This window comes from Harpia harpyja, chromosome 7 (genome assembly GCF_026419915.1).
Source record: "Harpia harpyja isolate bHarHar1 chromosome 7, bHarHar1 primary haplotype, whole genome shotgun sequence".
NCBI lineage: Eukaryota > Metazoa > Chordata > Aves > Accipitriformes > Accipitridae > Harpia > Harpia harpyja.
Window position 1 is genome coordinate 35,416,736 of NC_068946.1, and position 22,711 is coordinate 35,439,446.

The 22,711-nt window shown below is 40.5% G+C and overlaps 1 protein-coding gene across 4 annotated transcripts in view; it reads left to right on the plus strand.

Annotated features, from left to right (window-relative positions):
• ABCB11 (ATP binding cassette subfamily B member 11) overlaps positions 1 to 21,712 on the plus strand; it is a 54,268-nt gene extending 32,556 nt beyond the window's left edge. For 2 of the 4 annotated variants that reach the window (XM_052793438.1, XM_052793439.1), the window contains exons 17-29: positions 15 to 216; positions 900 to 978; positions 1,927 to 2,062; positions 3,595 to 3,756; positions 8,916 to 9,020; positions 9,119 to 9,280; positions 12,263 to 12,466; positions 15,205 to 15,446; positions 15,560 to 15,716; positions 16,778 to 16,975; positions 17,773 to 17,979; positions 18,866 to 19,012; positions 19,771 to 21,712. In XM_052793438.1, the coding sequence (XP_052649398.1) occupies positions 15 to 216; positions 900 to 978; positions 1,927 to 2,062; positions 3,595 to 3,756; positions 8,916 to 9,020; positions 9,119 to 9,280; positions 12,263 to 12,466; positions 15,205 to 15,446; positions 15,560 to 15,716; positions 16,778 to 16,975; positions 17,773 to 17,979; positions 18,866 to 19,012; positions 19,771 to 19,971 (2,202 nt within the window). In that variant the 3' untranslated portion in view covers positions 19,972 to 21,712. Of the gene's footprint in view, positions 1 to 14; positions 217 to 829; positions 979 to 1,926; positions 2,063 to 3,594; positions 3,757 to 8,915; positions 9,021 to 9,118; positions 9,281 to 12,262; positions 12,467 to 15,204; positions 15,447 to 15,559; positions 15,717 to 16,777; positions 16,976 to 17,772; positions 17,980 to 18,865; positions 19,013 to 19,770 lie in introns of those variants that run through there. The other 2 variants (XM_052793441.1, XM_052793440.1) reach the window with 2 other exon arrangements.
• Positions 21,713 to 22,711: the final 999 nt, after the last annotated feature.

Sequence of the window (22,711 nt, forward strand, 5' to 3'; positions counted from 1 at the left end):
TTGTTCCCTGTCAGGCTCGCCTTGGCCGCACAGCAATCTCAATAGCTCACCGCCTGTCAACCATCAAAGCTGCCGATGTCATTGTTGGGTTTGAGCATGGAAAGGCTGTGGAGAGAGGAACTCATGAGGAACTCTTGAAGAGGAAAGGGGTTTATTTCATGTTGGTGACCTTGCAAAGCAAAGGAGACACAGCACTTAGTAGAGAAGCAACAGAAAGTAAGTGTTTTGTTTTCTTGTATAAAATGATGTAAAATTCCACAGAATGCAGATGATTTTTTTTTTTTAATGGCTGAATTTTAGCATTCATAGAAGTAATACATTGATAGCCCTGGGCAAAGTGTTTTACTGCATATGCCTGAATGACCTTCCTAATATAGATCTGCCCTGAAACGTTAATCCTGACCTGCAACACCCATCATTTTATAGCTCCATTTAGTGCTGACAGTCCAGTGCTGCTGCATTTGAAATGCAAGCAAATGACAGAGTATGCTGAAACCACCCTATTTGTTTTGTTAGAGGCAGATTTGAATCAAAGCTTCTGGAAATGGAGGTCTAATAGAGTGATCTGTTGTATTTTTGTGGAGCATCATACCTTGGATATGATTATCTTAAAAGAAGAGAGCAATTACAGTGCTAAAATAGGGAACAGCCTTTAGCAGTCACACCACAAGTGAGATGGTCCTTGGGTTAATATTCAGTTAACTTCACCATGTCAAATACCAATATAAAACTTGTGGTACATGTAGGTTGAGTAGCAAGGTTGTATTACATTCCTCGCCTTCTACAAAGTATTCCAGTTATGACTTGGAGACACTGCACTTTTTTGCAGAGCCACAGTGGACTTCGGTTGTATTCCATTTTAGCACAAACTGAAGAGGTCTATATGCTATATTTTACAGCAGAAGAAAATAACGTGGTTGAGCCAAATCTTGAGAAAGTCCAGTCATTCAGCAGAGGAAGCTATCAGGCCAGTTTGCGGTGAGTCTTAAAAATGATTGTAAATCCCAATATGTTTCCAGACCTCTACACTTCATCCCACTATTCCAAAATCCCAATAGTGCTAATGAATCACTTCTCTGTATGTTGCGTATGAGAGGGTGGAAGAGCTGCAAGCATTTTGCTAAGACAGAGTTCAGTTCAGAAGAAATGGCTTGGGCAATACATTACTGATTGAAGGCCCATGGATAAATAGCAAGACTCTTAATTTTACTCCCATTTCTATCCATAGTACCTTCTCTCCAATTCTGGTCAACTGTGTTAATGTTCCATTTTTAATATTACTACCATACAGCCATATATTTGTATTACCTAATGCATTTTCAGTCCAGTCACTTGAAAAATGACTTGCTGTGCAATTACTTGAGAAATCAATGCAAGGTACAAGGACATTTTTATTATGGCTTTTACTTGATGAAAGTTAGAGCATTTTACAAGCCAGACTGTCTTGTAGCTAGACGCTTACTATTTCTTTCAGGCAAACCTGTGTCAGACAAGGCAAATGAATGTCTCCTACATTACAGGGTTATGTTTTGTCAGGGATAGAGGTGGATTGCTTCAGCATCCTTTTTTGCTGGACCAAATTACTTGATAGTGATAATGGTGAATTGACTTGGTGTGTAAACATCTTGTGCAAATATAGTAGGATACACCACAATTTTACTTAACAAATACACAGTGCAGGGTACATATGAGACATCTGAGTGGTGGTGGTGGAATACGATTTTGAAAAGTATTTGTCCCTGTTGTGGGATATTTTCATCTCAAGAAGTTGAGACAACATAGAAAAAAGAAAGAAAAAGTCCATGGGATTCCTATGATTTGCTTCAGTGAATCCTGATTTAGTTGATATGAAAACTGCACCTGCTTTGCAAGCAAGTCTTGTGTTACTGAGCTGTGAAGAACAAACCATTTCTGTCCTCTTTACAGAGCTTCACTTCGGCAGCGGTCCAGATCTCAGCTCTCTAATGTGGTCCCTGACCCTCCATTATCCATTGCAAGAGATCATGCAGAGTCTATGTATCTTATGCCTTCTCATGGAGAAGATGATGAACGAGCAAAAAAGGTCAGGTCTAATAGTTTGTTATTGAATTTTCAACTGAACAGGCTATATTACTTGGTAATGATAACCTGTATATATATGCCTCTGTTATAGGACTTGTTGGCAGATATGTACGTCTTCTTGGATTGATCCTTCTCTCTACTTAAACAAACCACAGCTTCAGTTCTTATCCTCTGTGTAAACCCTAGACTGCATTTTGATGGCTGTTATGCTTATTGGTCCCTATAAAATTTCTAGCAGAGCTTGACCTGTTGGTAAATTGATATATGTTGTAGATTAAGTTGAAAAAGCATATTCATAAAAGCTGAAGTAACTGACAAAAAGCAAATGCTCAGTCTGTGAGATGTAACAGCCACTCAGTGATACAAACAACACTGCTTCTTGTTCAATAAAGAGTAAATTCACTTCTACCTCAAAATCTTTTGGAGACTTGTGTAAAGAGAGACTCTCATTGCAACCTAACCCAGAGTCCTTTTACTGAGAGTGTCCTTGTGTAATCAACTGGCATAGAAAATAAAGACAGCATGCCTTAAAATTATGCAGAATATGTAGGAATATACACAGTGGGTTTCCAAAGTGCTTATGAAGCTCCCTGCACCAATTTGCATGGCTACGTTGTTCAGTGCAGAGAGCAGCAGTTAGAAGTTACTGTTCTTGCTATTTCTAAGCCTATTCTGTGGATAAATAGAGGGCCTTAGCGCTGTCACTCTGGCACTAGCTCAGAAGGAAGAGAAAATACAAGATGCTTCCACCCATTCCTCCTTGCACATTTCCAGCAGATAGGTCTTCACAGTGTCTGCTTTGTCTGGGCATTTCCAGCCATATGAACTGAGGGAGATGAGCAGGGCTCAGCACACTGAGTGTTACAAAAATTCTGCACAAATCAAACTGCAGGGTAGGTTATAATTTGATGATGAATATTCTGCTCTTGCTAGGAATAATTATGGGAATTCAGCATATAGTCTGAGGGTGTTTCACAGAAGGGAGGCGTAATTTGCATGTATAAAGTCTGAATGCAGCTACGCCTCTGAAATATCTCGTTTTAATTATATAGCATACCTGTTAATTTGATGCAGAGTCTGATCAATGTGTTCACCCACAATACTTTAAAATAATATTTAAGAAGATTCCATGAGTGACGCAAAAAGCCGCTTGTGAGGAAGAGGTTTAAGTTTTGGCACTGCCTCATCTGGAGGCAGCGAAAAGGGAACAGCCTGTTTCAGTGGCAGAAAATCTTAAACTGGTTGTAATTAACCTCTTAAATTGGAATCAGTAGAGCTGCACAAGGCATGAATCTCTCCCTTTTTCTCCAGGGACAGTAAAGGTAATCATTTATGTAACCCTGTTGTGACACCCTAAACCTACAAAAGAGCTCCAGACAGCAGCCAAGACCCATCATTGCCCCTTCCTGTACAAAGCTAGAGCAGCTGTTTGGGCACTAGATGACCATTTAAGAGACTATTTTATCTTACTGTCAAAGGGATAACATCACTGGGGGGGTGCATTTGCTTCATAAATCCAACCTGTTTTTTTAGGAGTCTGTTGTTGCGGAGGAAGATGTCAAGCCTGTACCATTTACCAGAATTTTGAAATACAATGCCTCTGAATGGCCATACATGGTGCTTGGATCTCTGGCAGCAGCTGTGAATGGAGCAGTCAGTCCACTATATGCTTTGTTATTCAGTCAGATTCTTGGGGTACGTTATGCTAACCTTTTAAAGTGTGTTTTAGCTCTGGGAGTGAAGGTATGATGCAGAACTTGACATGTTTTGGGCAAATCTTTAGATCTCGTCAAGTAAATGGGGTTAGCCTTCTTGCCTATGAACAATTATTCAGTAGAGATATTTATATCACTGTCATCACACTATCATTTGAGCTCTTTGAAGGGGGAGGCTCATTAGCATTTGTCATGTGTTCTTCATTATCTCTCTTGTTCACTTTCCAGGAACTGTTGGGAGTGAGTTTTTATTACTTGCATACAGTTTATTTTAGATGAGACAAGGTGTACCTCACGTGCAGGTGCAGTGGAAAGACATGCAGAGGTTCTTCCCTGCAGAATTTTATTCTACAGACTTAGCCAAGCCTTTGAGAAAGCTTTGGATCAGATCCAAAAAATACTTCACTTTTTTTGTTCATATATTTCAGGCAGCTCTTTGCTGCCTGCTGCCTGCAGAATGCCCAGGGAGAGGTAGAAAATTGTAACAGGGTTCATAGCTGCCAGCAAAAAGTAGACTTGCATCAACAAGTTTGGAAGACAAGCAGGACATAGGAATATGCTTTAAACCTTGGCATTCACTAAAGGATGCATTACCATCAAAATCCACAGCCTTGCTTGAAAAGAGTTCAACCATGACTGTTTTTTCCTTCAAAAACTTGCTGTAATAGAAAGAGGATGCTTCCCCTTTTGTAAAACAGCTTTTTGGGGAAACATTTGCCAAGCTAGTGGGAAACTGGAGGGGCTGCCTGAAGAAATTCAGTGCTGCTCTAACTAATGGCAAGGAAAGTGTCCTAAATTTTCAAGAATTAGGAGGATGGAGAAAACCCCTCTGTTGATGCTGTTTCTTATCGGGCAAAGTAATGACACATTCACTGGGAAGAAAATGGGAATGCCACTATCATTTTGTGGTTTGGGTACTCACCTGAGATAGGATAAAACTTGTGTTGTGATTCCCACTTACTTGTTTAGGTCATGGTAGGTACATTTGTGGGCAAAGAATATATGACCTAAAGGGCAGACAATCTTCTAGCAACTGGAGGTCCAAAACCTATCAGGCAGGAAATAGTGAATGAATGAATGCCCCAGCATCTGAGCTACTGATTAGAAAAGGATTGAGAAAATGCTCCTAATAGCAGTGCCAGCAATCTATCAAAAGAAAGATTGACCTTTTGCTGTTAGTTTTTTTGGCAGGTTGTTTTGGCTTAGACATTCCTCTCTGGGAAGTTACTCAGGACTTTGAATCACATTTACTTGCACCTTGGTGTTTGCTAGCTAAGATCCAGGGCGGGGCAGAGCAAAAGACATTCCAGTCCCTCTTGACCCACTTAGTGGCTCCTGATCCATGTGCTTGGCCTTTTAGCAGTAGGTGTGCCACCTCCAAACACTTTTTGAATGTCTAGACCTCATGCCAAGGACTGTAGCTTTCACTAGACAGCAGGTGAGACACTGCTACGTGCATTCCTTTTGAGAGAGGTTTTCTAGACACAGGTCCTGCAAGATGCTAAATGCCTTCGTTGCCAAGGATGAATTCCTTCTCTTGAAGGTCTCAGTCCATCAAGTGAGAGAGGCTGCAGGAAAAAAAACAGGCCAAAATGAACACGAGCAAAGTCCAACATCTGTGTTTCATTATTCATAAATTTAAAACATTTCTGACTGGTGCCAAGGCAGTCAGGCAGATGGAATATGCATCTGCTTTCCAAGCTGTCTGAGTATCAGCAACAATGTTGTGACAGACACGTGGGCTTGTACTCTGGGACCAATATGCTGGGGAAGTGAGGGGAAAAATCCCCACAGCTATGAAATGAAAGGATAAATTTAACAAAGTCTGCCTTGAAGGTACTCAGAAATTAATCCCCAAAAGTGAATGAAGAATGGGATAATACTAGATATGTCTTCTGATAAGTTCAGATCAGAAGTGTACCTTTGGAACACATTTCTCAGTAGTTGCTTCTTACTATGCTTTGGTTCCCACTATGGACCTGTCTCAGAGTATGGGAAATGGATCCTTTCCATTGAAACTCAACTGGAAGATGTGCTCCGACTGCTATTGGACATGTAGCCCATGGCCCCAGTAAAAGATAGTCCACGCTAAAACTGCTGAAACTTATAGAATCTGAACATGGACACCTCAGCAACGACTCTTTCCTTTTATAGACCTGATACTATTGTCCATGCTACATGTTACTGTAATCAGTGTTATTTTTTTAAATCAAGAACATAGGTCAAAAACATAGCTGAGCATGTTAAGATAGCTGCAGAATGGGATAGTTCAATTTTACAGGACAGATTTGCAAGGGGAAAAAAAAATGCTCTGTTTGCAATACAGAGATCTCTTCCCAATGAATGTTATCCACATTTCCTTCTGTAGGACTATAAAGTGCTATTGCTCTCAGTTTAGGGAGAGTGTAAGCATGTACTTCAGCCCATTGCTTTTCTTGAGCTGGGATGCTTCCTTAAATTTAAAGTTTGCAATAGGAGTCCCAGACTGACCAATAACTGGCTTCACCAGAAACCCTCAAGGTGTCTTGCAGACATTGCAGTTCTCTCAGCCTTTATCTAGGAGCAGTGGAAAGCCTGGCCACAGGAACTGGGAAGGCCTTTCACAACATGTTTCTTGCATAAGAGAAAGCAGGGGAACCACTTTGAATGTGGGTGATATGGATAGAATATTAAAGCAAAGGCTCACAGCACTCTCCCTTTTCATGAGCACCTTTCATAAGCATGGATATGGATCCAGCATACCTGAAATCAGGACTGTGTTGCCTTTGACTGTCTTGAAATGAAGGCTCCTACATAATCTTGCCTACCATCTAGCCACATAGAAGCAATGAACAAAAGTTTATTTATAACAAGCGTAAATACTTACTGGGACTCACTGTAGGGTCCTAGGGCAAGTGTTTATCTCTCATTTCAATGCTCAGTCTTGTATTTGGTATTTATTTATTTAACTAGAGAGAAAAATTTCAAAGTGTGAAAAGAAAAAATGTTAAGTTCAACCCACATATGGGGCCATCCCAGTGTTTCTGGATGACTGTGCAGAGAGAGCACGCAAATCACTTGTGAAAAAGCCATCAGCATCTCTGGAGAGTAATGTTTTTCATCCCAGTTCACAACTATATATTTATTATGATCCATCACATACTGTGTTTATCATACTGTTTATTAGTTTTACTCATTAGAATTCTTATTAATTTCAACAGAGATTTTGCTGATGTTTTTTCATATGAAAAAGTACCACAGCACTGTAATTAACATGACATACATGTTAACAAATGTTCATAATGATAAGTAGTTAGTTATTCCCCTGGTTATGTTTTAGGCTAGCTATGCATGTGGCATGACTGCTACTGTGAAGTGCATTTTCCCATTCATGCCTAGAAATTGCATACCATGATGATACAGAAAATACCACCACAGCAATTCTAAATACAGAATCTTTGTAGGACACAGTTTACGCATGCACTGAGTTCACCTTGTATCTCATTCAGACCAAGTGTTTAACTAGAATACTTCCTACAGGGGAAAAAACAAACAAACAAACAAAAAAACAACCCAAAAAACCAAAACCAAACCCCCCAAACAGCGGTATCTTTTCTAGATATGTAAGTTACAGAGATAGATGAAATCTGCTCACAGCCTACTCAATTCATTGGATCAAACATGGATTACTAAATGTACAGTGGGTTTCATTATGGGGATAGGAACAGCAGCAAACCATTATATGTTTTGTTCTTATTATGGCAGATTAAAACATGCCTGGTGATTTTTTTTTTTTTTTTTTAAACAAAGATTAATCTGAGAAAGTAATATGCCTTGCTACTGGTAAGACAGCACGGCATTGGAACAGCTTTTAGCTTGAAACACTAAGTGCCATCTTGATATTATCATTTTGGATTTTGCAGGATTTATTTTGTTGCCAATGTACTGATGTACAAAGTTAAAATACTTGAAGTGGAATTCCCACTAGAGAGCAGCTATTTCTTTTTCTCAAATTCATGCTCTAATTCCTCTCTGTTACTTTGATACATAGCTCACTTTGAACTGTAAATAACTTGAGTTGACCTTTTAAGACTAGTACTTAAGTTTATTTTTGTAGAATTTTGTATTTTGCAGCTGTAATGAAAATTCCTTCTTCTTTTTCTACTGTTAAATACTTACCTAAAAGAATTTAAGCTGGTTTTGATTTAAGGAAATGTCGGATGCACATTTTTATTTTTAATTACACCTTACAGATAACAGATTGAGAGATTAGTCAATTTATAGTAATTTTTACCTATGAAATCCAATTAGAATTAACTTAAGATTAGTGGAGAAGTACAAACATGAGCTGTGGCTTATATCTGCAAGTAGCAGAAGTAGTTTAACAACTTCAGGTAGGTTAACTGACCTACATATCAACGGCTCTGACTGAAAGGAATTGCTGAAGGATGGCTACTTAGATTTGGACCACTACTTCAGCAGCAGCCAGTAATGCTGGCAGGCATTGAAAAAGGTCAGGTATTAAGAACAAGCGATAAAAGGAAAATACCATGGTGACTGGAGCGGAATGGGGTGGAGGGGGTCTACTTTAAGCACTAGTGCTTTTTCTCAAGTACCCAGCAGTAAGCAAATAGCTCGTATCCACACTCCTTCAGTAAAAGACAATAGGTTCCTCTTGAAGCCTACTTCTAGAATTTGTTAGTGTTGTGCAAGGAGAGTCATGCTAGGGTATAATTATTACACAGACTAAAGTTGCAATTGGCATAGATTAGAGAGGAGGTAAGGGAGCTGCTGCACTGTTGCTTTGTCGCTATGCTGTTTATTTCATTACTATCCTCTGGGTATCACACTGGATGTTGTTTAGAGTGGGGGGATGTTTGATTAATTATAACTAGGGATGGGCAATGAGTAATAGCAGTACATGCAGAAACCGAGTATAATAAACTTGTTGTTTAATAGGAGTAAAAAGCGTTATGCTGTACCCAGGCTCACCTTAGGAAAAATAAGGAATCAGGCCTTTGCAAGGGGTGAGGGAGAGCTCTGTGTTCTAGCTTTGGTTCTAGGCTGGGCCTCTGCACTTGGCATTAGGGAGTCATGAACAAACTTCACACACAGCAAAACTGACACTTCTAATATGACGCCACCCATTTTTTTTCAAAGACCTTCTCCATTCTTGATGAAGAAGAACGAAGAATCCAGATCAATGGTGTCTGCCTACTCTTTGTCTTTGTTGGAATTCTTTCATTTTTCACACAGTTTCTACAGGTAATAGCAGTCCAGTATGGGTAAATTTTGTTTCTCATCCCTTACTCTGTGGGTATCTCTTTCTGTACAATATTTGTATTTATTCTTACGCACCCCAGGGATACACCTTTGCCAAGTCTGGTGAGCTGCTTACAAGACGGTTAAGGAAAATTGGTTTCCAGGCTATGCTAGGGCAAGACATTGGTTGGTTTGATGACCAGAAGAACAGCCCTGGTGCTTTGACTACAAGACTTGCAACAGATGCCTCACAGGTCCAAGGGGTAAGACCTGGTAGCTTAAGAATCATTTTACTATAAGCACTGGTTGAAGGCCTATTTTGGCACACTGTCACAGAAATTAGCTAGCATGCTGTCACGACCCAGACTGGACAAACCAAGGAGTTGTGTTTAATTCGAAATTCCCTCGGGCTAAATTAAGGTGAAATGACACCAAATGATCAGTTAACGATTTTATTCATGACAGAAGCAAACTGAACTGGGGAGGCGTGGTAGTAGGTGGCAGGGTTTCTCACAACAGGAATTGGCATAAGACTACTTCTGTAAACCGTGTAACCCAGGGTAACCATATACATCAATTCAGGAGATGTATATACATCAACAAGGAGATCCCTCCCGTTGAGTCACGAGGTTCAGAGCAGACCCCTTGCTTTCTAGACTCCTCCTCAGAGAAGGGCCCAGGGGTGGCTGGATCCACTCTTAGTCTCAGACTTGGTCAACGGTTTATGTCTTGAAACGGATGAGGTGTAGGGATTGTGGAAAAGGAAAGAGAGAAGAAGACAGAGAGAGAAAAAGGAAGAGAGAAAGATTTCACCGGTCCTGGGTCCAGCATTGGTTCAGTCAGCCAAGGGGTCCAGTGCCGGTGGGCTTGTGCGCCTGGGGCTTCAGTTTGTGTCCTTTTACCATCCTTGCCCCTCTTTTGGGCAGGCACCTATGAGCAGTTTGTGAGCCTTTGGACCTGGGAGTCGTTTGTGGAGTAACTTCTCCTTCCCTGCAGACATGACCATTGTTTGATCTTTGTATCAGAACAGCTTATCAGAACAGGGAGCTGCGCACCCTCCAGCATGCCCTCCCCCTCCTGTTGCTGATGTCTGAGCTGATGGGCTTTTCACCTTGGTTCCTTGCTGTGCAGGGTTTGTCTTTAAGCAGAACTTGCCCCACCACAATGTTTGAGACATTAACTCTTTCCGTCTCTCACACATGCAACCAGCGAGGTCAGTGTAGATCAATCCTTGGTCAGTCAATTAAGCTATTTCTATGTATCAGAGACTGTCAATATGGAACTATTATCACTGTATTTATCTAAAAGCACAAGTAGCGTCCCAATTTACTGCCCATTATTCCTGCCTGTATTACCAGAAGAAGAACACAAAAATCAATAAAATACCAACCATCAATGGAACGGGAAGGAGCATCCAGTGCAGAAGTTTTAACTTCTTTTTTCTGGAGATGAATTAGCTGTTTGCCACAATGCTTAAGTGTTTATTTCAAAAACATGTCAGACTAGTATTTTAGTGACATTTATCACTAATAATGTTTTCCAGTTTTCAGCATGGTATTGTGCTGCTTGTGACAGTTTTGATTTAAACTGACAGTCCACTTGAAAAAACAGTTTATAGTACTGGCTGGTGCTCCAGCTGGGGAGTCATGCAGCCAGTTTCAGTGTGACATTGTTTGGGAAAGTGAACCACTAACTCCATGCGTTATGTTCCTTAGTGGGTGAGGGTTAAATCATGCTGAGCTATAAACGTTACCTATCTGAATTGATGCTTTGGTAGAAGTGAGTCAGATGCCATTTTACTTGGCTCCAATGCAAGCAATTTTCTAGAAATGAAGAAGGAAACATACAAATTTCTTTGTTACAAAAATTGTCCTGTTTCAGCTTGACTGAACATGATAGGTTGGTTTTTAAAAACTATTAGTGGAAGTTTTAAGAATTTAAAAGGCAAATGAGAAAAGATGTTCCCCAAACCCCTGTCAGCAGCAATTTCTGCAGAATCAGAGAAACCAACTGCAAACCTCCTCAGTCCTTACAGGCACTTACAGGGCATGTTTTAATTGAAATAAACAAAGTTGTAAAAAACTGACTGAACCATTTAATAGCCTCCTAAGGGACATCTTTGTTCTAAGCACATGTAGAGCTGTGGGGCACAGCCATTCAACCCACAGCTCTGGGGGAAAAAAACAGAGCTACGTGAGCAGCAGTGTCCTCCACCTTTCACTGCCTGACACAGCAGTTAGCCAACTGCTGCTGTTGCAGAGCGAGCTGCAGGTGAGAAGGTGCATGCAAGTGTCTGGGGTCTGAAAATGTCTACATCTGCACCAGGAGTAAGTGGACTCTTGGTGTGTGTGTGGGATGCTAGAACTGCAGGATCCAGGTGGGAGCAGCCCTATGGCTGCTCCTTTTGGTAGCCTCTGCAGAGCTGGGAGGTGTACCTTCCACCGGTGGCCAGGCCCAAGGCACCTTGCCCTATTGCTGCAGGTCAGAGGATGAACATTTTGTGCTGCAAGTTCACATCCTGTAAATGAATTTGACTGAAAATGATCAAGGATATCAAACATATATTTTTTTTCTAATACATAGTAACCTAGTTCCTATTTAGGGCTGCTGTTCACTGCTATGAAAGAAGATAACTTTCGAGTAAATAAATCAAGTTTATTACAAAGAATAGTGTACCAGTGAAGTACATAAGGAGAAGATGAATGCATTCAATAAAGGTGATGTCAAAGGCGTATTTAAAATTTTTCCTTAATAAAGAGACAGGCAGAAATGCAACTTTAATTCATCCTTTCTCAGTGATGTTCCTCACTCATTTTAGCATGGTTGAGACTTCGTTGTTAATAGTTAAGTTGCAAAAGGGTTCTCTTTATTATTTAAATCTAGATGGATAAATGTAGGGGCTAAACAGAGTATTCAGATGAGTGATTCCCCAGGGAACCAAGGGAACTAATTTCAATACTTAGATTATCTTTCTCACAACCATTAGAAACAATTTTCTGGGTTCTCAGTGGAAGGTTTGGTGGGTGAAAGGAATATTGGACATTTGCAGTCCTTCTCTTGATAAAATTAATTGGAAACAGTATATCCAAACTGGCTAAATTCCAGTGCAGTCAGCAGCAGTTGGTGCTTTATGATATTTTAATATAATTTCAAGTTTTCTAAAGTTTTATAGGAAAGTTTATTTAAAGATTATTAAAGTTACTATTGGAGTACAAGTCAAGCATCTCTATTTCTTTTCTTCGAAGGCAACTGGATCACAGATAGGAATGATTGTGAATTCCTTTACCAACATTGGGGTGGCCATGATCATTGCTTTCTACTTCAGCTGGAAACTGAGTTTAGTTATACTGTGTTTCCTGCCGTTTTTGGCCTTATCTGGAGCTGTGCAGGCTAAAATGCTGACAGGATTTGCCTCTCAGGACAAGAAAGCGCTGGAAGCTACTGGACAGGTAATGTTATTTAAAAACTAATTATATTTGCAGTCACGGGTAGTTGAAAAATCAGGCACTTGGGACCATCAGTAATTCAAATGTAATGAAACTGGCAATGTTTTGCAAGTAAGTTGTAGTATTTCAGCTTGTCAAACCATTGAAACTCCCTAACTGCAAAAGCACTTACTGCATGGCATGTTACTGACTTTTCAAAAGTTATTGGACCTAATTGTCAGACACAAATCTCTCAGCAGCCTGTTTCACCTTTGTCAGGTTTTATTTAAATGCCTATTTGTCGATGCCCTGTGACTATGCTGTGAACTGGCTCACCTCGAAGGCTGAGTATAGGTTTATGTAGTTTGCACTGGCTGAGCAGACTTCCAGTCCATGTACCAAACAAGGAAAAGGTAGGGACGCAAGAGAAAGGAACGCCATTTTCTCATGAGTTCACTCCTATGCAGGTCTGCAGTGTTGAAACACTCAAACTCCTTTGACCTTAGTTGTGGGTCACTAAGTTCTGGCACATGACCCAGAACCTGATACTTTTTAAATATACCTAGTTCAACTGTGCAGAAACTGAACTGCATCAGAAATGCAGGGAATTTAGAAGACAGGTAACATGAGGAAGACTACCTCAGGTTACCCTGCTCAGAGTAATGCCTGAGCTTTCTCCCCTGCTTTAGGCTGCCGTATTTCTAGCATCAGAAAATGTAAGCTTTGCAGATCCTCTCAAAGCCTCAGAATTTCCTTCTGCTGAGCTACTTTAGCCCATCCTAAAATGACTCTTGCAGGGTTCCCACTCCTCCCCCATCCTACATTAAAGTCCTGCCCACCAAATGTCTTACCCATCCCACCTTCTACCCTCCCCCATCTGAACCTTCCCTCTACCCATCTGAGCTCTCAACCATCTTCAGCCTCCTCTTGACCTTAATCTGTGCAGCAAACACATGGACTGGAGCCCTTTGCCCTGTTCAGCTCTGCATCTACTGGCTGTTTCTTTTCCATTGCCTGCAGCAGTTGGCTCAGCTTCCCACCTTCCTTTTGATTTCTGAAGAAGAAAAATCTTCAGCTCCCAATTCCCATTTCTGGGTGTGATTTAAAGCAGCATGTCATGACGGGGGGCATAGAACTTAAAAGCATGCAGATGTCTGGAATTTTATTTTTTTAAATGCACAAAAGGTATTATGTGAATTACTATCACTTGACTTTGGTATCACTAATCAAATGAATACATTTATGGGCCACTGTTGAGTGCTGTTAGGAATAATCTTCAATTCCAGAAAGCCAAGGAAGAATTAAGACCTAACCAATTGCCCACATTCAGAATGGTTTAATTATTTACGAAAAGTGGTAAATCAAAATACTGTCTTGACAAGGAGAGAAACTTCACTAATGAGTCAAGGCATCAGCTTTTATTCAACAGAAGGACCCAGAGGCTGGGATGAAAAGGGCACTCAATGCTTCAGCAGTTTTGGCGATGACTGATTATGTCTGGTGTTATTTTCTAATTCATTTACCAGCACTGCATCTAAATGCTAAACACTCTGAGTTCTTCTACAGTGATTGCTCATCAGCCATGCTAAACATGGAAAAGCACAGTCTGAACAATCCAATTCATAGTAGCTACTTATCTGCTCCTTCACATTGTATGATAATGCATGAGATTTGACTCTTAATTTTGGCCAGAAAAAACCCTTGAAATCGAATGGAATATTTTTAATGATTTATATTCAGATCTCTTCCTACATGCTGAAAACACTCATAAGCCATATAGCAGACTATTGCTTCCCAAAGGAAAGTGTCACACTATGAAGCTACTATCAAAGTCCAGGCAAACTACAGCATTTTAAACCAATTTCTTAATAAAATTACTTAAGTAATTTTAAGGCTGAAATTAGGATCAAACAAACTGTCAATCTACTTCTACAGATGAAACTGTAGTGCTATTTTTTTGGGACAGAAACCCAAATTCTGACTGGCAACAAAGCACAATATAAAGCCTACAATTAATTAAAGCTCCAGAGAAATTTCCATGGGGATTATCTCATAATTTCCTGTGTTGCATTTTTCTATGTACATAGGCAAACATTTGCTTACTCTTTGCCTATGTACAAGGTAAAAATCCTGGAAATTGTGTCACTGACATTAGAGGAATCAAGGTGTATCAAATCAATCTCCATTTATATGTTCCATATCATCAGGCTTTTTGGACATAAGCCAGAGAAAGAGGGAGGATGAGCAGGTGAGGAAACAGTAAATTCAGGTGGTTTTAATTTATGAAACAGAAGTTGGAGATAGCATCCCTTCTAACTCTTTCCCTGATATTGCTATAAGTAAAACAAATAAAATAATTGAAATAAACATCTTTAATTAATAAATGCATGCAATCAAGAATAACAGTGTTCCTAAAACCGTTTTTGCTTTTGTGGATGTCCCATTTATTCACACTACGTGAAATAACTCACAAGTGAGAGCATGTGCCCAGTTTCCTAAGTGTGCTTACAGTAGCTTAAGCTCTGGTGGAGCAGACAGAGCATTACTCTTGAGGATGTTAGTAGATAATTGCTTGTAGGAAAGTTTCTCTTTAGGTTGGCTGATGTTTGGGCCAGTCTGTATCATATCTGAATCAATTTATATATGGCATTAGTGCCCTGTGTTCATGAAAGAATCATGCATTTGTGAAAAAGCACACTATACTTTTCCAAGTAAAAATTAGGAGCTTTTACCCTTTTTTTTTTTTTTTTCCCCTCCTCCAGATTTCCAGTGAAGCCCTCTCTAACATCAGGACTGTCGCTGGGATAGGGAAAGAGAAAATGTTTATCAGCAACTTTGAGAAGCACCTAGATATGCCCTATAGAGCTGCAATCAAAAAAGCACATGTTTACGGACTCTGCTTTGGCTTTGCCCAGAGCATAGTGTTCATTGCCAATGCTGTCTCTTACAGATATGGAGGATTTCTAGTTGACACTGAAGGACTCCATTACAGCTTTGTGTTCAGGTGAGAGCCTGCCTGGAGCCAGAAACAGGCTCCTCTCCAGAAGCGCTGGTCTCAGTGTAGCGTTCAGTTTCCCGATGGCTTCCCCAGAATAACCGTGTCCCCCTTCCCCACAGGGTGATCTCTGCTATTGTGACCAGTGGAACTGCTTTGGGAAGAGCTTCTTCCTATACCCCAAACTATGCTAAAGCCAAAACATCTGCTGCACGCTTTTTTCAACTGGTCGATCGGCTTCCTAAAATCAGTGTTTACAGTGAAAAAGGGGAAAAATGGGTAAGAGCAGAGATAAGCAATTTGTGATGTCATTCAGCTCAATATAAGCATTGAATTTGCACTAATGGTTTGTAAGTCAATGAGGATCACTGCTTTACAAAAAGGTTATGCTGATTGTATAATTGTTACTTGTCTTTGCTCTTTTGGAAGCAGCGAGCTCTGTACTAGACAGCAAGAGTAATCTAAAGTGCGGCTATTAGGAATTTGTCAGTGTAAAACTGTAAATTGGAATAGGACCAATCTGGATGACTCACAGAATAGCATGTTTTTTCTTTCTGCTCTACAGTTCACACATAAACCTGACTATCGCTAGCCTATAATGGAGGCTTTTTTTCCATTCACATCAAAATGTTGGGGGTATTCACAAGGGGGCAAATCATCTTTGAGTCAGACAAAATGAAAATGCTCAATTTTTGGTTAATTGAAAAATCAGACCCAGAAAATTCAAACAGTTTACTTTTCATTTAGCTTATTTTTTTTCAGAATTAAATGAAAACTTGAAATAATTGTTATGAATTAAATACATTAGTTTTTTTACTTCAAACCATGAAAATGAAGTATCTTGACTCCCTTCAGAGTTTTGTAATAGAGTTTTTTAAGAGTTCTGGAAAAACTGACCTGAATTCATGTATTGCTTTAACATTGCAAAGGTAAATTGATTTTTTTTTTTTTTTTACCAAATCCAGCTTTTTGCACAAATGTATTATTTGGACTATCACCAAATTTACACTTACTTACACAGTGTCTGGATTAAAATAAAAAACTTACCCATTTGCAAGGCAATCCTATTTCCAGTTGATGCCTCTGACCAGTGCAGTATGGGGAAGTGTAAGAAGAGCAATAGTGTTCTGACTAATGGCTTCACCTCTAGGACAGCTACCCCAGTATGGTTCTTATCCTGCTTTCCGGGCTAATTTCACAAGCACAAATGTCATGTTTTAAATAAGAGATGCAAGAATGGAATCTGAGGAAGAGTGAGTTCTAAAGTACAAAGTAAATTTTGAGCTTGAGCTTGTTGTAGCATCTTTCTCTCTTTTTTTTTTTTTTTTTTTTTTTACCAGGATGATTTCAAGGGAAGCATTGAATTTCTTAACTGTAAATTCACATACCCTTCTCGGCCTGATATTCAGGTCCTGAAAGGACTCTCTGTAGATGTTAAGCCTGGACAGACTTTGGCATTTGTTGGAAGTAGCGGCTGTGGTAAGAGCACCAGTGTCCAGCTTCTGGAGCGTTTCTATGACCCTGAGAAAGGAAGTGTGGTAAGCAAAGGAAACATGGTTCGTGTGCTGTTTTCAGCAATGCTAGAAGGACTCTTCTGAGTGTGTCCTGCTGTGCAGCCTAGCAGTAGTGGCACATATATATGTAGCTTGGGGCTTCAGCTCCTTCTCAAACAAATTTGGAGTGTTTGGACCATTCCCGAGTATCATCTCAGGCAAGATCAGAATACTACAAGCCTCCAGTGTACCCTTTGTGCATTATGTAGGCTGTACGCATTCACCTTGGTAGCTCCTGTATGAAACATATAACGTGTGGCATACATTGTGGGAGCATAAGCAAAAATCAAGTCTGCATGGAGCAACAGAGAGTCTGGAACATCCCTAAATATATAGCTTCAACATGCAGCTTCTTTGCAGGTTGAATTTGTCCAGATTTAACTTCCAGTTATTCAATTACTGATCGCTTAAAAAGCTTTTATATCTTTTTCTCATGTGAATACTTAACCATGTAGTTTGATTTCTCTTTCTTTGGAAAAAATAAGTGTGGTGATCACTATGCTAGGAAGGCAACAAAGCATGTACCTAACCTTAAGCAATTAATTAGTTCACTTGGACTTAAGATTAAGCAAATGGTCTAGTGTTGGCATATCACAGACATACCCAGAAAATACACTTCATGCACAAAGGAGTCAAATATAAGTAGATTCTCCACATCACGTTAAATCAGTAGTGTTTGCATTTTAGTAATAAGGCCAAATCATTTAGTTTTGCTATAAACGATTTGGGTTTTGCAGGTTGTTGTTTTGGAATGTTTCAAGTTTTCTCCTATTTCCTGGCAGTTAATAGATGGACACGACACCAAGAAAATAAATGTACAGTTTCTTAGATCAAAAATTGGAATAGTGTCCCAGGAGCCTGTGCTATTTGACTGCAGCATTGCTGATAATATCAAATATGGCAATAACACCAAAGAGGCGGCGATGGAAAAAGTCATAGAAGCGGCCCAGAAGGCTCAGCTGCATGATTTTGTTATGTCACTGCCTGATGTAAGTACCCGCGAGGCTTTGGCTGTGGAACTACAGATAGGCTGCTCGGGGTTCATTGCAGCTGGGAGTCGCTCCAAACCCAGTTAAATTTGCTACACACATATACCTTTTATTTAATTTTACAGCCATAACAGTAGGAGCAAGGAGGGTATCATGACCATTCGTTATGTTCCTGAGAGTGTGGGCGTGAGTCGCGACTGGGTTTTTACACAGTAGGCAAATATTTATAAAAATGAAACCAGCAGTTACAACTCTGAGCTAGGAGAAAAGTGAAGATTTTTCAAAGCCATGGACAAGAAAGAAGCAGCACAGTTCAGCAGTCAAAATGTTACACTGAGTCAGGAAATATAAATCCTGTTCCCAGCTGTGGGAGATTTGCCTTGTGACTAGGGCATGATACTTAGACAAAAATATTTGAAGCTGGCTGCTTATGTGCACTTAATAAGTATTTAAATGCACTGAAATCATGTAAATACAAATCAGAAGAACATAAAAGGTATGGATGCAGTTTAGGCACCCAAACAAAACACTTGTCCAGAAAGCCCTTAAATCACTTTTAGCCTCTTCTCCCAAACCTAGAATGGGGGTCTGTTTGCCTCAGACAAACCAGCCAACATCTTGCTATCAAATTTTTCTTCCAGGCCCATCACCATACTGCCTGGGCCCCTGGGCCATGCGCACTGCAAAGCATGGCTCGGAAATGTCTCCCCAAAACTGTGTATCAATTATACAGTATTTCTGCATTTGTACAGTATTCTGCATTTTTAAGGAGAAGGAGGCAGCAATGGACAGTGCTCTTGCCTCTCTCCTCATGCTCTTCTTTCAGGTTGCGTACTGATATATTTGCTTACACCTGAATAAAATCTTCCTTTTGTATATTTTTCAGAAATACGAAACCAATGTTGGGGCTCAGGGATCCCAGCTGTCTCGTGGGCAAAAACAACGCATTGCTATAGCGAGGGCCATCATACGAGATCCTAAAATTTTATTACTGGATGAAGCTACATCTGCCTTAGACACAGAAAGTGAAAAGGTAAATGTGCAGTGAAAAGCAGTAAGGGCAAGTTGTTAATACAGTGGCTTACAATGTACAATGCCTTTTTCTGTTCTAGGGAGACATCCCGACGTACTCCACTACATGACCACAACGTTATTATTCCACATTATTAATTCAGCACTTACACCTTTAATGTTCCAGGAAGCACAGCTATAAAAAACAGCAGCCAGCTACAAGGGCTCTTAGACTGCCAATGAGAGGCAGCACTTTTTCAGAAATGTCCATACTAATTCCCTGGGTTTCTAAGCATGCAGTGGGAATGTTTCGTATACATAGCTTCTGCACATTAAAACCCAACCAAACAAAAATGTATTCAAGCATGTGAATGATGAGCCTGAATATTCAATAAAAACAGCAGTGAGGGGCCTAAGAATTTGGGCCATAATTTGCGTAGCTTGGTTACATTCAGAGATTAGAGAAATGGTGGAAATTTAAAAACATATCCACACTGAGCTGACATTCAGCATGTCAGCTGAATAAAGGCCTGCCTCAGTTTCTACTGCTGTCTATGTTTACCTGTCCCTTCTTTGTACTGCTAATAAACTGAGTTCATGGCCCAGCTGAGCACACCAGAAACATAACCTTTGATTTGCCTCATAGTCACTTTTACAAGTTACAGTAAATACGGTTTTGCACAATACGGTTAATTAATCTGAAGCAATCGGATTTCTCCAGCTCTGAGCCCCAATTTGGTTTGCATATTTTCACTCTGACACTTTGTCTGTTGCCTTTAGACCGTGCAGGCAGCGCTGGATAAGGCCAGAGAAGGGCGTACCTGCATCGTCATTGCCCACCGCTTGTCCACGATCCAGAATGCTGACATCATTGCTGTGATGTCGCAAGGACTCGTCATTGAAAGGGGCACTCATGATGAACTGATGGCCATGGAAGGAGCTTATTACAAGCTTGTTACCACTGGAGCCCCAATTAGCTGAATTACTGTGATTCTAAATTTGAAAGGTTTCTTTTCCATAAGCAAATACTCTGCAGTAGGTATGTGTATGTTGGTGCCCCATTGTGCTACAAAGTGCTCTGCAATAGTGTGAGTTCTGTGGTACCCTAAATGTATGTAGCTTTCTGCATCAAGCACGTGCAGGGGACTGAGCATAGGCTGATCCATTCAGGAAGCAGCTCAGCCCAGTGCTAAGGGAAACCAAGCCTGAAAATGGGAGAGATCGTTGCTGGTGAGCTGGGGAGCTGCCACCACCTGCAGTCAGACTGCACAGTCCTGCCAGTCCTCAACTAGCAACCAAGGAAGACTGCTCTGGTGTTCTGGAAACTGCCACTTCTCTAGGTAAGCCGTATGAATAAAAAACAATCCCAAGCATGATACTGTATACCTGAAGGGATCAAATCTCTCCTAACGTTCAGCCTGCGGAGGATTACAACAAATACCCTTACTGGGGGTACAGAACCCTCACCCTTCCACCCCTTCATACCATACATGTCAGCTGTGCTGCTGGGGGAGGCTTGGCTTCCTTCCACTGTGTGCAGCTACAGCACTAACACAGCCCCCTGGGCCTGGCATCGCCGTGCCCCTTCAACAAAACCATGAAGTACTTACAAAGAAGGCAGCTCCTGAAAAGTAACAAAAGTAATAAGGGAGAGGAACAGAAGCTGGAGAGGATCATCTCCCCTACACTCACCACTGATTAAAGCTGTGAAACAGATTTTGAATAGGAATAAATGCTTTTGTTAAATCAATATAAAATCCTACAGTTAATCATCCCAGTTATTTAAATCACTTCTACTCAGATGGTGATGGATAATATGTATATCTTTTTTTCAGAAGGCAAGACAATGATGAGTGTTTTCACAGCAATCATAAATATATTCAGTAAAGGTGAGGAAAAAAATAGCCATAATTAGCCCTTTGTTTATATTAAGCAGAGTTGATAAACAGAGCAACAATTCATTCAGAAATGACAAAGGTCAGGAAGCATCTTCTTCTGGCAGGAGCTTGTTATCTGTAGCAGTATATTGTAAGGTCTACTGCATGTGTCTGAAATATGTTATTGGTTATTATCTGCAGGACAACAGGACTCTTTAGTGACTGGGATCTTGGAAACAAATCAGATGATAGACAGAAAGTCTAAATTACAGTTTTGAAATTTAAATCTTCATTTTGAATAATAGAGTATTAACTGGAAAAGTCATTCTCCATGTCCTAAAATCTGCAGTTGGGGGTGCAGGGGTTCACCCACTTTATTATAAATCGCACCACAATGGAGTATCTTATAAAACTACACAACAGTACCAACTGCTGAAACTTGAATAGAGCTGTAAGGGTGAAACCTTTATTGGGATACATCCCTTTATTCCAGGCAGGAAAAACCAGTTTCAACTTTTGGTTTTCAACATCCATTAATAGAATTACTTCAACAGACCCTACTGAAATCACATAGCTGACACTGAAATGTTATTTTCCCAAGCAAGTCTGTATTTTAATCCTTAACTGAAAATGAAAAAGGAAGCTGCATTATTGGCCTTCTCTTTTAATCTTTTTAGCCTTTTTATGTTTCAGAGCAATAATTAGTTTGGATGGCTCAGGACTGAAACTATTGGCAGAGCGACTATCAATAACCTATTGACATACCTATATGATATTTAATTTATATTACTATTATGGCCATGGAAAAATAACGACTCTATTAAAAACTACAATGACTACGTGTACTTATTCCATAATTCTTTTGCCTAAAGGACACCACTTTCGTGGCCCAAATTATACCAATAAATTGTACTGGCTCTTGTGCTTTAGCACTTCATCTCTCACCCTTCAGACAAGCACGTGAGTATCTTGCAGCAGATAACAAGTATTTCTGTGTATTTAGATCATGTTTGTAACAAGGGGCTGCTGTGCAGGACAGAGCTGCTGAGAAGGCCAACGCAACTGCACTAGCCCTGCCTGCAAAAGGAGCCTGCCATCTCCTTGCAGGAGCAGAGTGACATGGGCCAGGTGGGTGGTACTACTCTTCATCATAACATTGTCCTATTTTTAGGCAGCTAATAAATATCAGGAGCTATGTATTGGGAAGAATGCCTGTATAACAAACAGAAGGCAGTCATGGTGTACACGAACAGTTGCATTGGTCTTTCACGTTCTTGGGCGCCATCTCCTGCCACTTTATACCTGTGTGCTATTGACAACCAGTTGATTATAAAGCCCTTCAGTACCTTTGCGAAGGGATTAAAGTGCAAGTGGAGCTACACGGTGTGTCTGAGTATGAGCAACAAGCCTTGATGGACTGCTCGGTGCAGAGCTGGACTGGCCTTTCCTCTGCAGCTGCCCCACAGGTAAGATCTCCCACCCCTGGAGCTTGGTGACAGGACCCCTGAGCAGACCCAAAGGCATTTGCTTACGTCTTTCAGAGCCAGCCCTGAGTCATTAGTCTTGACAGAATTAGCTGACAGTATCATTTGGTGTGTCCTGCTGTATGTTACTGTGCATGGTCCGTGGCAGCTGCACCTGGTTTTCCAACCACCCTATTCCTCTGGATAAACATAACCATGACACTGTTTGGGGATGGCACCTGAGTAACTGCTCTGCAAACACAGCCCCTGCTCTAGCTAGACTACTCTCAGCAGGAACAGCCTGTCTGTGGCCAGAGTCCTTCCATCAGGAAGGCGCAACAGGGAATGGGGAGGACAAAAAGAAAAGCTGCATATTAGCAA